The sequence below is a fragment of the Canis aureus genome, chromosome 18, assembly GCF_053574225.1.
Source record: "Canis aureus isolate CA01 chromosome 18, VMU_Caureus_v.1.0, whole genome shotgun sequence".
Classification (NCBI taxonomy): domain Eukaryota; kingdom Metazoa; phylum Chordata; class Mammalia; order Carnivora; family Canidae; genus Canis; species Canis aureus.
In genome coordinates, this window is record NC_135628.1 from 13,328,889 (window position 1) to 13,342,461 (window position 13,573).

Genomic DNA, 13,573 nt, shown 5'->3' on the forward strand with positions numbered 1-13,573 from the left:
CTCCGTAGCAGAGACAGCACTAGCCACCATCACTCCGGTGCTCACTCTCTACATAATCTCTCTGATCTCACACGTTATCTCACTTGATTCTCATAAAAAATATCCCAGGGAGGTAGGTATTACTATGAGCTTCCCCCATGTTAAAAAGAAACCGAATCTGATCAATAACTTGCCCAAGACACCCCCCCACCCAGCTAGTGAACCTCCGAGCTGGACTCAACCCCAGTGTGTGCACCCTCGAGCCCTCGAGCCAGGGTTCCAGGGGACAGAGCGTGGGCTCGGTCAGCTGGCGGTGAGAGGCCAAGGCGGGGGAAGCACAGCAATGGCCAAGTGCCAGGTGGCCTGAACCTCACACAGGCAGCTTTTCAGGCGGACTCGGATCCCGGCTTGGGTCAGCCGGGGCACTGCCCTCCGGCCCATCCAGCAACAGGGTGACCTCCAGCTGGAGTGAACGGCCAAACTATTGTCTGCAGCTTTGCAGGAAGCTGTTTGAAAGGGTCATTGAAAACCGATCGTACTAAAATCAAGCTGTACCAATATTTTTATTTCCTTTCATGCAATGCCACGTTTCAAGGCATTAGACGGGCCTGTGCATAAAGCCTGGGAAACAAGTCTGTGTGCCTTAAGTTCAGAAAAACAAAAGCGTCCCACACTTAAAGCAAAGAGAACGGAGAGAACAGGCTGGTGTGCCTCCTCCTCAGAGCGGGTCCTCGCTCTTGGCACCTGATAGATGCTTGATGACAAAGCCTGGCTAAATGCAAAACATTCTGTCGTTTGGGGGGGGGGGGGCGCGGTGTCGTGTGTCCTGACATGTATGCATATTAAGTAATCTTCTCATGGTTCCAACAGTCGTTTTTTTTTTTTTTTTAAGATTTTATTTATTTATTTGAGAGACAGTGAGAGCCAGAGAGATCACAAAGGGAGAGGGAAAAGCAGCTGAACAGAGAATCGATGTGGGGCTCAATCCCAAGACCCTGGGATCATGACCTGAGCCGAAGGGAGACATTTAACCAACCGAGCCACCCAGACATTCCTCAACAGTTTAATACAACTAATTGGTAGAGAGACTTAATTAATTCTATGGTTTATAGCTTATTTTTTAAATAAATGACAAATGATTGACATAGCTCCAGGAAATGATGTTTTTGCAGTATTTGTAGAGAAGAGAAATTCAGAAACCTAATCCCCCCAGGGGTCCCTAACCTCCACCCCAATCTACTGTACCAGACTTAAGACAGCAGGGTTAGAAGCAAAACCTGGAACCCTAGTGATCTGTGTGTGAGGGTCACTGGGCACATACTCACAACTTACATCTCCCCAGAAAGTGTTTTTTTTTCATTTTATTTTAAGGATTTTATTTATTTATTCATGACAGAGAGAGAGAGAGACAGGCCGAGACACAGGCAGAGGGAGAAGCAGGCTCCATGCAGGGAGCCTGACATGGGACTCGATCTCCGGTCTCCAGGATCACGCCCTGGGCTGAAGGCAGCGCTAAACCGCTGAGCCACCTGGGCTGCCCTAGAAAGTGTGTTTTAATGGTGAGTAAGGCAGATGAAATGCAAAGGCCCCAAAGCCCAGTAAGGATCACTGGGGCAGAGCAGCAGAGAAAATATTAAAAACCAGAGTATGAAAAAAAAATAATTTTTCCCTCTTCACAACATGATCTAGCATCAACTGAGAAAGTAATCACAATAATTTTAGGGTAGAAGGGAACCAGAGAGATCAGTTTTATATAGGGGGCTGGGGCCTCCAAGGAAGGTCCTCAGCCAGGTCCAGCAGCCAAAAAGGGTTGAGGCCGGGAGGGCACCTTGGCTCTTGCATAACAGAGCCTCCCCTGAGCTGGCTCCGTGCCCTGCGGAAGCCAGGAAAATCTCACCACTTTCACAGCGGACAGGTTTTTTATCTAAAACCCGGGAAAGTACAAGTCGGGCAGATGGCTGGTAATTTGAAGCTATAATACTAAGACCATAATAACAATGCCTAATACTGGGGGAAAGCACCAGAAATCTAAGTACCTTAGGAGACTGCTTCTCTTCAGCCTTTTACATTATGTTTAACACAATCTGACTATCTACTGGTCTGGCTTAACCTGCAAGTACCTATGAGAGAAATGACTCCTGAACAGCTTCCATCTTAAAAGAGAATGCACGCAGGCAGCAGGTCCCTGCTCTGGGGACCACGTCTGGAGGTGGACCAGTTCCACCACGGCGGATCTTGGGAGTTCAGTAATTGCAAAGCCCAAAGGCAGATTGCCATCGGAAGCCCTGCCACAAAGTTAGTCAAAGAGGTTTGAAGTTTGCAGGATGTATGTCTAGCTGAGGCCTTTCTGGCTCTACCTATTAAATTAAATAAGACTATTTCCTAAATGAAAGGAAGAAGCAGGAAAACTAAAGATTAAAAACCAGGTTCATACAAATAGAATGATGATGTTTACTTCTCTTCTGGTGCAAAAGAAGAAGGAGGAAAAAAAAAGAGCTTAACTGTCCACAAAAGCAAAAATCTGACACCTCAGAGGTTCTCTATTCGGGTGGATTAGTTAGCAGCAGGGATGGTGATCGTAAGTGATCCTCCTCAGGGCAGCTTCTTGCGTCTTAGTGCACACAACTCAGTGGGTCTTGTTAGAAGGAAGACGGATTCTGGGGGTCTGGGTGGAGTCCGAGATTCCGCCTCTCTAACAAGCTGACGATGCTACTGATCTACGGACCACACTTTGAGTAGCAAAGCTCTGCAGTTCACTAAGAACTTGGTGGTTCTCTAACTTGTCCAGGTGGATGAAAATCTGTACATCAGGAGGTCTTTGGGAACATATCTATTCCAGCCTTTGAACTGGGCAAAAGTAGTACTCTGCCAGGTAACATACCATGTGTCACTCAAAATGCCATTAACTACCAAGCTCATGTCAACGTGTGGCTTCTGGACTTCCCTAAAAATGTTTGCTACTTGCTTGGCACATGGAAACCTCAACAGATGCCTTGGTATAAATGAATGAATGAATGAATGCATGAATGAATGCACAAACAAAAGAAGGAACAAAGAAGGATGCTACATGAACTTGGCTCCCAGCTGGCCTCTGTGCGTATTGAGACCATCTTGTCAATCTTTCTATTTGTCATCTGTGGAGATAGGGGAATGATACAAAACCATCATCGGACTTGGTAGGAAAGAGGGAGGAGGGCATGGGGCAGGATAACACATACAGTGATCTGGGGATCACTGAGCGGTGGGCACAGAGTTACGTCCTTTACATTGACTGTCTAATACTTCATCTTCTCCAAATCTCTGTGAATTGGGGATTATAAAGACCTCTACTTAATAGACGAGGGAACTGAAGCACAGAGAGGGTTAGTAACCCAAGATGTTCCAGTGAGGAGGCAGGCTCTGGGCCAGACTCTCTGAGCCCCACACTATACACCTGCTCCATGGCAGGCTCACCACTGTACCCTCGGGGCAGCACACGGCTCTGCTGCCACCCACAGCGAGCCCTGACCCCCTTCTCTGCTAGGTTTCCCAAGCAGTTAGCACCCCTAAATTGGCTTGCCCATGGAGCTTCTCCAAATCAAACACTAACACAGCTTAAAGACCTAATCGATACTTTCAGTGCCTATGTTTTCATTACACTGATACAGCTCAGTACATGGACGCCATGTGTTTATGAGCTTTGTCTGATGGTTTTTTTTTTTTTTACATTGATGAGGAAAATAACAACAAAAAAACTATTCTCAGAGAATACTGAGAAGAAAATTGGTTTTGGAGAGGTAGCTTTCTAAAGATTTCAAGAACGTACAAAGAATCTTTGCATATTCCTTCACCCAGAAGGGCCAACTGTCTTCGCCATGCCCCACTTGCTTTATCATTTACACTTGCTCTGCGTCCTTCTAGTTCACATATATATACGTATATCTCCATTACTTTTTTTCGGAATCATTTAAGAAGAAGTTATAAATAGCACGCCCCTTTATTCCTAAATACATCAGTGTATAAATTCCTAAGAACAAGTCCATTCTCTTACACGTGTCAGTTATCGACCTCAGGAAAAATTCATATTGATGTAATTCCTTGGTCTAATCTAAAATCCACATCCAACATTGTCATTTGGCCCAACATATCTTTTAGAGCTGGGCCTCGTACATTTTAATGGCTGGATGTCTATTAAGAATTAATATAAGTAATTAAGAATTAATATGTCAAGTGCTTTGGCATTCAGAAAGCCCTTCTGCCACTCTAACTCATTTGGTTCTCATGCTGCCTCTTTGAGGTCAGGAAAGCAGCATTATCCCTGTTTCATCTGTGATGAAAACGAGCCTGAAGGAATGTTAAGTTTGGAATCAGAGCTCAGCAGCCCCTTCCCCGCACATCACTGTTTGGTGCTTAAACACTTTGCTTTGGTGCCAACCAGCAGACGGACCATTTAAAATTCTACAAATAAAATAATATTGCAAATTTATCTACAAATTAAATAATAATAGTGTTTTTATCTCTAACCACTTCCTTTTACATTAACATTATAGATTCTAATTAGCACTCACAGCTACGTACTCAGGAAGAGAGAGAGCCACCCAGGAGAGCAGCGTGGTATGAGTTGGGAGGCTAATGGGGTGGCTCTTGGTCTTGCCTGGTCTGTTTTCCAGAGTCCACCCCACCTTGGACACAGAACTTGAACTCATGACTGCCAAAGGATCTCCGGCTATGTGCTTGACTTGACCACAGAAAGCTGAGGCCCTGGATATCCTTTCCGGGGCATAGCGAACCATTAGTGTGAGGAGGGGAGGGAGTTTCTTAGTCCTAACAAATAGCCTAAAAGGGGTTCAAACTCACGAACTTGCCTGTTAAACAGAAAAAGCACTGACTGGGGAAATGGAACCATGGGGTTCAGACCTTTACTCTGTCGCTTAGCTATTTTTCCTTGGGCAAGTGACCTAACTTCACTGGGCCTCCATTCTATCATCCACAAGCCCAAAGAGTAATACCCACAAGCAGAAATGGAGTGAAGTGGCCAGCATGGAGTCGGGTCCAGTGCCTGGTGTTAAGAGGAAAAGAAAGGCTGCCCTAGAGCATGGCAAGCCTCCACTTTCACACAACCCTGAAAGAGCTGAGCAACGCTGGGTTTGTAACAGGACATGAGCAATGTGGGGAGTTGGGATGAAAATTTTGCATGGTTCACTGACTGTTAACACAAAATAACAGACCCACTTTGCAGTAAGTGCTGTCACTGGCTACAGGGAGTGGAATTCTTCCCATGTGTAGCACTCTGCTCTAAGTTTGTGAATGTGGGGTAGTAAGAACAAAATATTTACCTTTTCCAGGGCCTCTCTGTCAAGTAGTTCCTGCACAGCTAGAAGCTTGATGCTGTAAGAAAAAAATTGAAACCACACTTGAAACAAATCATTTCACGCCGCCAACCATCAGCCAAGTCACGAGAATAAAAATTTGACATGTCAGCCTGCATTTCTGCTTCATCCCATCTAAAGTAACCTTTGCTTTGAATTGAAATGACCATTTCAGAACTATTAAAACTGTTTCTAAATAGTACAAGTGGATTTCATCATAGGATCCAGAAATTTCACTTCTGGGCATATACCCCCGAAAAGTTGGAAATAGGGCCTGGAACAGAACTTGCACGCTTGTGTTCATAGCAGCATGAGTCACAACAGCCAAAAGGTGGAAACAACTACAATGGCCACCAACGGATGCAGAGATAAACAAAATGTGGTACATACATAAGATGGAATTGTTATTCAGCTTAGAAAGAAGGAAGTCCTGGCATGTGCTACAACACAGAGGAAGCCTGAAGACGGTTTGCTAAATGCAACAAGCCAGACACAAAAGGACGAATATTGCACGATTCTACTTCTATCAGGTACCTCTAGCATAGTCGAGTTCAGAGACAGAAAGTAGAAGCGTGGCTGCCAGGGGCCGGGGGCGAGTGGAGCGGGGGCCTGCTGTGTAGTGGGTACAGGGTTTCGTTGGGGGATGGCCAAAAGGTTCTGGAGATCGATGCTGGTCACGGCTGCACATCAGTGTGAATGTACTTAATGCCACTTAGCTGTATGCTCGTAAGTGGCTCAAATAGCAAATTTTACGTTATGTACACTTCACCGTAAAAAGTTTTTCAGGGGATCCCTGGGTGGCTCAGCGCTTTAGCCCCTGTCTTCGGCCCAGGGCGTGATCCTGGAGACCCGGGATCGAGTCCCGCGTCAGGCTCCCTGCATGGAGCCTGCTTCTCCCTCTGCCTATGTCTCTGCCTCTCTCTCTCTCTCTCTCTCTGTGTGTCTCTCATGAATAAATAAATAAAATTTTTTAAAAAAGTTTTTCATGTAAGGGATCTGAACTAATTCAGAGGAAGAAAAAGAAGAAAACAGTGGCCCCTGTTCAGGATGAACCTTCCCTTGACGATAACAAGCCGAGCGCTACGATCCCCGCTTACGTGGACGCCTGCTCCGCCGTTGGCTGCACACTGGCCGCGCCCGACCGTGTGCACGTAGCCGAGGGCGCACAGGACCAGGGCATGCTCCCCGCCCGGGGCTCGCCGCCTCCTGGAGGCCACAGGGCACGGGCCAAGATGCGCAGGGCGGCCCGGCGCTGGCGGGGGACAGGGAAGGCTTCCTGGAGGAGGGGCTGGGCTAGCCCCGCCTGGGGACAGGGCGACCCACAGAAGGCCAGCGGCAGAGGCGGGGGCACCGAGCAGAGAGCAGGGGTGTGGAGTGGACACAGCCCACCGGTTTCCACGTTAGGGGCCGGAGCCCGGACCGTGCTCAGCAACTGAGATGGGAATTCAGAAGCGGATGCAGGACACGCCGCTTTCGAAGCGCTTGTGGACACGAGGCTGGACTCACCAGTGCCTGGGAGGAGCCCGGGGCGCCCTGAGGCCGTTTAGGGAGCAGGTCAGGGGCCGGTGGTCACCACGCTCCCTCCCCGCAGGGCCACTGGTGCATGGTCACCGGCCTCCGCGCTCCACCCCGCCGGGGTTCTCTGGGCCCCTCACCTGTACCACGAGCCTCCCTCCAAACGGGTTACGCTCACGAGAAGGTTCACTTGAGTTGACAGAACTCCTCGTAATCTCTCCAAATAAGCAAGCACATCCAACCAAACGCAACGGCCCACATACCAGCAACTCTAGGAGGTGCAAGGGAAGTCTTCCGGCTTACGAGACCCTCCCACCCCCCCACCCCCCAATTCAGCAACTCTCCGAGCGGGGCATCCCCTCTGCTCCGACCACACCGGCTCTCCTTCATCTCTCGGACCTCGGTGCAGTTGCTGGTCTGGCGTGGGTCCTGCCCAAGATCTTTACAGCACCGGCCTCCGGCCTGCTGTGGCACTCCAGGCCCACCGGGAACGCCACGTCCTCCAGGCAGCCTTCTCTGGACACTGAGGTCAAGCAGCGCCCCCCATCATCACGTTGTATTTTCTTCAGTGCACTTGCTAATAGTCCCCCAAAGCATTTACATGTTGGGGTTCTTTGGCCTGTCTCTTCCCAAACAGCAAGGAAGCTCCCGGCGGCTGAGGGCTGGAGGGTCTTCTCACCATTGCACTCACAGTGTCTACAACTGGCACACGGAAAGCACCCAATGAACATTTCCTACCGACTGGCAGGGCCCAGTCCATATTAGAGCTGGCCCAATCCAGCTTGGATCAGCAGCCGGGCCTCAGTTTCTCCCTCTGAAAAAGACTGCCTTCAAAAAGATGACTGTGCATGTTTCCCCTTGGCGACAGGCACTAGAGGCATCTGTGCAAATGCCTGCTATTAACAGGTTGTGCCCGGTGGTCAGTCAAAGCTCCTGGCCTCTCCTCAGCACATTCTGATTCCCCACACACGAATCTAAATTCCAGGCCACCGGTTTGGATGGCGACTTACGTGCTAAGTTAGGGGTTTTCCATCGGAGCTCGAGTTTCAGAAGCTTAAATTGCTTCTGAAATAACCACCGGAAAATAGTTCTACCAGAGGACATTTTTCAGCAGTCTCTTGTTCCCGCCCCTGTCCATGGCCTTGAAGTCAGATTCAAGGGATCGGATAGCAGACATCAACCAGATCAGAGGAAAGGTTTAAACACAGTTAAGATATTCAACTCTCTTTTTATCCCTGCTTGCAAAGATATTACATGCACGCCACCACAGAACATGAGCTGAAAACCAACAGGGCCAGGCGCTAAGGGAAAATGAAATTAAGACAACATCAGTTGACTCTCATCTAAGTCAAAGCCTGAAGGATGCCACCCCCTGCTCTGACTTGCCCCTGGAACAGGACGTGGCAAACACACGCACGCCTAGTGCCGCTCTCCAACCCTCTCCACCTCTCTCCGTCAACTTTGCCCCCGTTTAACTTAGACACAGGTTTGGAATCCTTCTCAACACTCCAATGAGACCCAACCAATCTACTGAAGCGGGCACGTGAGATTAAACTCGTTTCACATCTGCCCTAAAACTGGGACGCCCGGGTGGCTCAGCGGTTAAGCGTCTGCCTTCAGCCTGGGGCGTGATCCTGGAGTTCCAGGATCGAGTCCCACGTTGGGCTCCCTGCACAGAGCCTACTTCTCTCTCTCTCTCTCTCTCTCTCTCTCTCTCTCTCTGTGTGTGTGTGTGTGTGTGTCTCATGAATAAATAAAATCTTTAAAATAAAGGGACGCCTGGCTGGCTCAGTGGTTGAGCACCTGCCCCTGGCTCAGGGTGTAATCTGCAGTTTCAGGATCGAGTCCCACATCAGGCTCCCTATATGGAGCCTGCTTCTCTCTCTGCCTCTCTCTCTGTCTTTCATAAATAAATAAACAAATAAAAAATCTGCTCTAAAACCAATACTGAACAGTATTAACACATGGGGGTGTGTGTGTCAGGGAAAAAAAACCATAGGAGCATTCCCACACTACCAAAATGCAGCAATGCAAGATGAGATTGCTCTAGGGGCAGGGGGAGAAAGGGAGAAAGGGTGGAAAGGAGATGAAAAGACATTCAAATCTGTAGGGCTGGAGTTTTAAAATGGAAACAACGCATGTCAATAAGAAGTTACTGCTACAGCTGCTTGCACTGTTGGATTTCTTCTGGGAGCTGTGGGGTTTTTTCCCTTCTTTAGAGCTGCAGCCTTTAAGAACATATGAGATGTTTCCTGTTATATAACTACCCTAATGTTATTTCCTCCCTTATTGGAAACGCTCCAATTTGGGAGTATTTATTTCAGAATTTATGGTATCTTTTCATCTGATACAGATAGTCCCTGGGATGAAATGTCACTTGCTGCAAACCCCTTTACCAAATCCTCCAACTGACACCTCTCATCTCTTACCCTTACCTCTCAGTGTCAGCTTTGCTCCTCCTTCCTTCACTCCTTCCTCCTCCTCTCCTTCCTCCCTTTCCTCCTTCTGTCCTTTGATAAATTCCACGAATGTATATTGAACACCTCCTATAGTTCAGGAACTGCCAGGCATCTGGGTGTCCGAGATGAGCACATACTGTCCCTGCCCTCAAGGAGGCGAGGCTTCTGTTGGGGCATGGGCCCGGGAAGGTGTATCTGAGACCTTCCTGGGTTTTGTGGACTGGCAAAGCTGGACTCCAGAGTGCATATCTTTATGCTGAGGCCCGGGGCTTGGTCACCATCCTCTGAAAACAGCAGAGCTCCCATCAGATGGAAGTGACAATGACAGCAATTTCTTTTTCAGCACTCTGCTGAGAACAGAGGCAAATAGTAACACAAAAGCAGCTGGTAGCAGTGATTTACTTAGAAAAATGACAACTTTAGGGGCAAATTCTGAAGTCAAAGTGGACAACACTTGGATAGACCTAGGAGGCATGTGATTAATGTTTGCCTGAGTTACAAAGGAGGTAAGCTGGTTGAGGGCAGAGGTCTTATTCAGCTGGATGGAGCCTGGTACAGCAAGGTCTGCCAAGGAATTAGAGGGGGCGATGGGGAGAGTGCCAGGCAGACATTGAAAGCAGGGAAGAAACGCAGCAAAGTTGAAAAGACGGAAGCTGGAGGGCTCCCCTGCAGGCTGGGGTGGCTTAGAGCTGAAGACTGAACCTTCATGGTCCCTGAAAAGGCAGAAAAGAGGCAGATAAGAGGCAGACAGCTCTATGGGTGCTGCAAAAACACTCAAAGGCCAAACTCCCAACTATGCAGAAACTCATGCGGCCAGAACAGATGGATGGCCTAAAGGGGCACCAGACTCAAGAATTCACTCCAGCTCCCTCCCTCTCAGGATTCTGGCACTGAGTTTACCCTGCATTCATGAAGTGACACATTATAATGCATGAGACATAGCAGCATTTGGTAAATGCACAAAGGATGTATATATACCATGGAGCCATCCACTCACCGCATGGATAAAATATTTAAGGGCTATATATTATGCACCAGGCACTACTGGGCGCTGGGAATGGGGGGATGAGCAAACACAGCCTCTGCCTTCAAACTTCTGAGTCTAATGGAGGAACCTGCTATGTGCATCAGCCACAAGATGCACTCTCAAGAGGCAAACACAGGGTGCCATGAGGTCCTTTGGAAGGGCATTACACAAAGCTGGCAGGTTCCCTGAGAAGTGACTTTAAGGTTGAGGCCTATGGGCTTCAACAAGGCAGAGCTATGGAGTGGGAGAAAGCAGGAGCAAAGGAACCAGGGGGTAGAGCAAACATGACCCCCCCACCGCCCTGCCACCAGAGACTGAGGTAGACCAGGGACCACAGGGATATCTGGAGGGTGGGGTAGGTGCTGAAAGATGATTCTGTAGAAAAATAAGTGGGGCTAGGCCTGCTTAGAAGGTTTGGTAAGCCATATTAAGGAGTTTGGACTGTACTTCGAAGGCACAGGGTAGCTAGTGATGAGTTAGGGCAGTGATGTCATAGAGGCCCAAGACACAGAAGATGCCCACAAAAGGTATAAAATAGCTCTGGTGTGAATGGTTTGGGGTGGGGAAGGAGTAGGGGACAAGAGTGGAGTCAGTGGGACCCAAGTTCTGCACCCAGCATGCCCGCCCAAACCGGGAGCCAGGCAAGTGAGGGAGGCGTTCCCACCTGCATCTTTGGCAGACAAGATCTAAATCTCAACAACAGCATAGGGGACACTCCAGGCAGCCTCCCCCCAGCGAGGGACAGGGGGCTCAAGAGCACAATTTGGAGAGAAGATGGAATCACACCCAGCAGCAGCCATAGGCAACGATGACCTTCTATCCATATGTCCCCATGCAGGACATGGAGGCCACTTAGGACATTGCACGGAAGTCGAATTCAGAAACTTGGTCAACCCAGTTAATCCAAATACTTGTCCCTTCTCCTTGAAGGAAGGCTCCACATTAACTTCCCCTGAAGAAAGTAAGGAAGAGTTCTCTCTTGATCATCACATTTTTGAAGATGCCATGGATCTTAGATACAGACTTGTTTTCCCTAATGCTATATTTTCTTCCACCATTGGCTCGGGGCTGGGAAAACACAGCCCCCGGATGTCAGTGAGCACACAGGCCTCAGAGGGAAGGCAGGCTCCCAGGGAAGGCGCTGCTTTTCTCAGACATGTCCTCTTCAGCATCTCACCCCATTGCTGCCAAACACACATGGCCATCTCGTCCTCCCTTCCCAAAGCCAAGCGCTGACCAGTACAACACCAGCACTGGAACAATCTACATGGAATTCACGCTGGCAGGTTAGAAAAAAACTAGTGTGCTAAGCAGTGAGCAGGAAACTCCTCTTATGACAATCCTATGGTTTTTGTTCTATTCAGGTTTTCAACTGCTTGAATCAATTACGGTAATTTCCATGTCTTAGAAATTTCTTAGAAAATTGTCCAGACCATTCAGATTTTCAAATTTTGAGCACAGAATGATGCTAGTGATAACTTTTAACTTAAAAAAACAACATCTGCTTCTGTGGTTATATCCTCTTCCTCTTTCTTTAACATGTATAGATATTTTTCTCATTTAAAAAATTAGGTTTGTGAGGAATCAGTCTACCTCATTGGTCTTCTGAAAAAATTGGTCCAGGATTTATCAAGTCGACCTTTTTTTTTTCTAATTAAGTAGGTCAAAATATACCTTCATTAATTCCTTTCTACAAGTTTCCATTGTTTTCTTGAGTTTCTCTATTTACCTCTTGAGTCAGGTATTCATTATTCAGATTTCTTATTTATAAAGCCATGAATTTTTTTCTATGAGAATATACATCCTTGTTTCAAGTTTCATTGCGTAGCCTTCTTGCTTCCTACCACCAAGTCTGAAATTGCTAATTTGATCTCTTATCAGCATCCACGGTTCTTTGGATTGTATTTTTTTATCTCTAAGTAATTGCGTTTTAAATTGTATCATTTTGTATTTTCTATAATTCTAATGCACTAAAGTTAAAGGAAGTACTCTGTATATTTTCTGCTTTTTAAAATCTATTGATGGTCTTTTTGGATCTATTGATGGTCTTTTTTATGATGCTTTTCTACTTCCCAGGGTTTGAGTAGTTCTAGAAATTTTGGGTGGGGGAGATCTCCAGTGTGTACCTTTAAGTTTTCATATTTTTAAAATTTATTTATTCATGAGAGACACAGAAAGAAGGCAGAGACATGGGCGGAAGAAGCAGCAAGCTCCTTGCAGGAACCCGATGCAGGACTTGATCCCAGGACCCGGGATCACGCCCTGAACCAAAGGGAGATGCTCAACTGTTGAGCCACCCTTAGGCGTCCCTAAGTTTTCATATTAATGTAGGGGATTAGGGAAGGGGTCTGCAGTCAGTCTGCAGTTCAAGCTGTACCACCTACTGGTTGCAGGACCTAAAGGAAGTTTAAGAATAGCAGGTGGGAGGCAGGGATCTGGTATTCACCCTGTGACCTTGACCAGAGATGACACAAGGGAAGTACGAAGCACCTTGCTTAGCTCAGAGTAAACCACCGTCAATGGTGGATATTGGTACTAATATTATTCAGGGTCTTTCTTCAGCTATTAACACTTTTCTAAAGATCAGAAAAGAAGAAAGAAACAACTTTTGTGCTACCAACCTATTTCCAGACAAGCAGCACAACAAACCTTTACCTCCTGTTCCCTTTTGATTTCCATTAACAATACCCTACAGTTTAGATCCAGAGTATAGTCACGTTGTGATTCCATTCTATAGCTGGTCTTAAGAACAATTTCTGACACTCTTATTTGCTTGATTACCAAACTTAAAATAATAATTGCTTTCTAGTTCTACTGATTCCAGGGCTTGTGCTACTACCACCACCACCATCACCACCACTACTACTACTTCTTTTTCTTCTCCTCTTCCTCTTCCTCCTCCCCCTCTTCTTCCTTTTACAGAGAGAAAGGGAAAAGGGGCAGGGGGAGAGATCTCCAGAAGACTCCCCACTGAACGCGGAGCCCAACATGGGGCTCAATCACATGATGTGAACTAAGACCAAGAGTCGTATGCTTAACCAACTGAGCCACCCAGGCACCCCTGTGCTACCTCTTCTTGAGCCGTATTTTTTAAATATCTTGAACTTCTACAATATATCTTTAAAGTAAACCTTAAAATAAGGAACATGTTCATATGTTTTCCTAAGCCCTCACCTGTCTGAGAATGTCTTTCTGATTGGCGTCATACACAATGGACAACTCAGCTGAGTGTGAAATTGTTGGGT

At 47.2% G+C, this 13,573-nt stretch overlaps 1 protein-coding gene across 1 annotated transcript in view; it reads right to left on the reverse strand.

The window, feature by feature from the left end:
* Positions 1 to 13,573, reverse strand: part of EEPD1 (endonuclease/exonuclease/phosphatase family domain containing 1) — a 109,632-nt gene that overhangs the window by 34,875 nt on the left and 61,184 nt on the right. Inside the window, exon 3 of the mRNA XM_077856209.1 lies at positions 5,295 to 5,346. Within this exon, the coding sequence (XP_077712335.1) occupies positions 5,295 to 5,346 (52 nt within the window). The remainder of the gene's footprint in view (positions 1 to 5,294; positions 5,347 to 13,573) is intronic.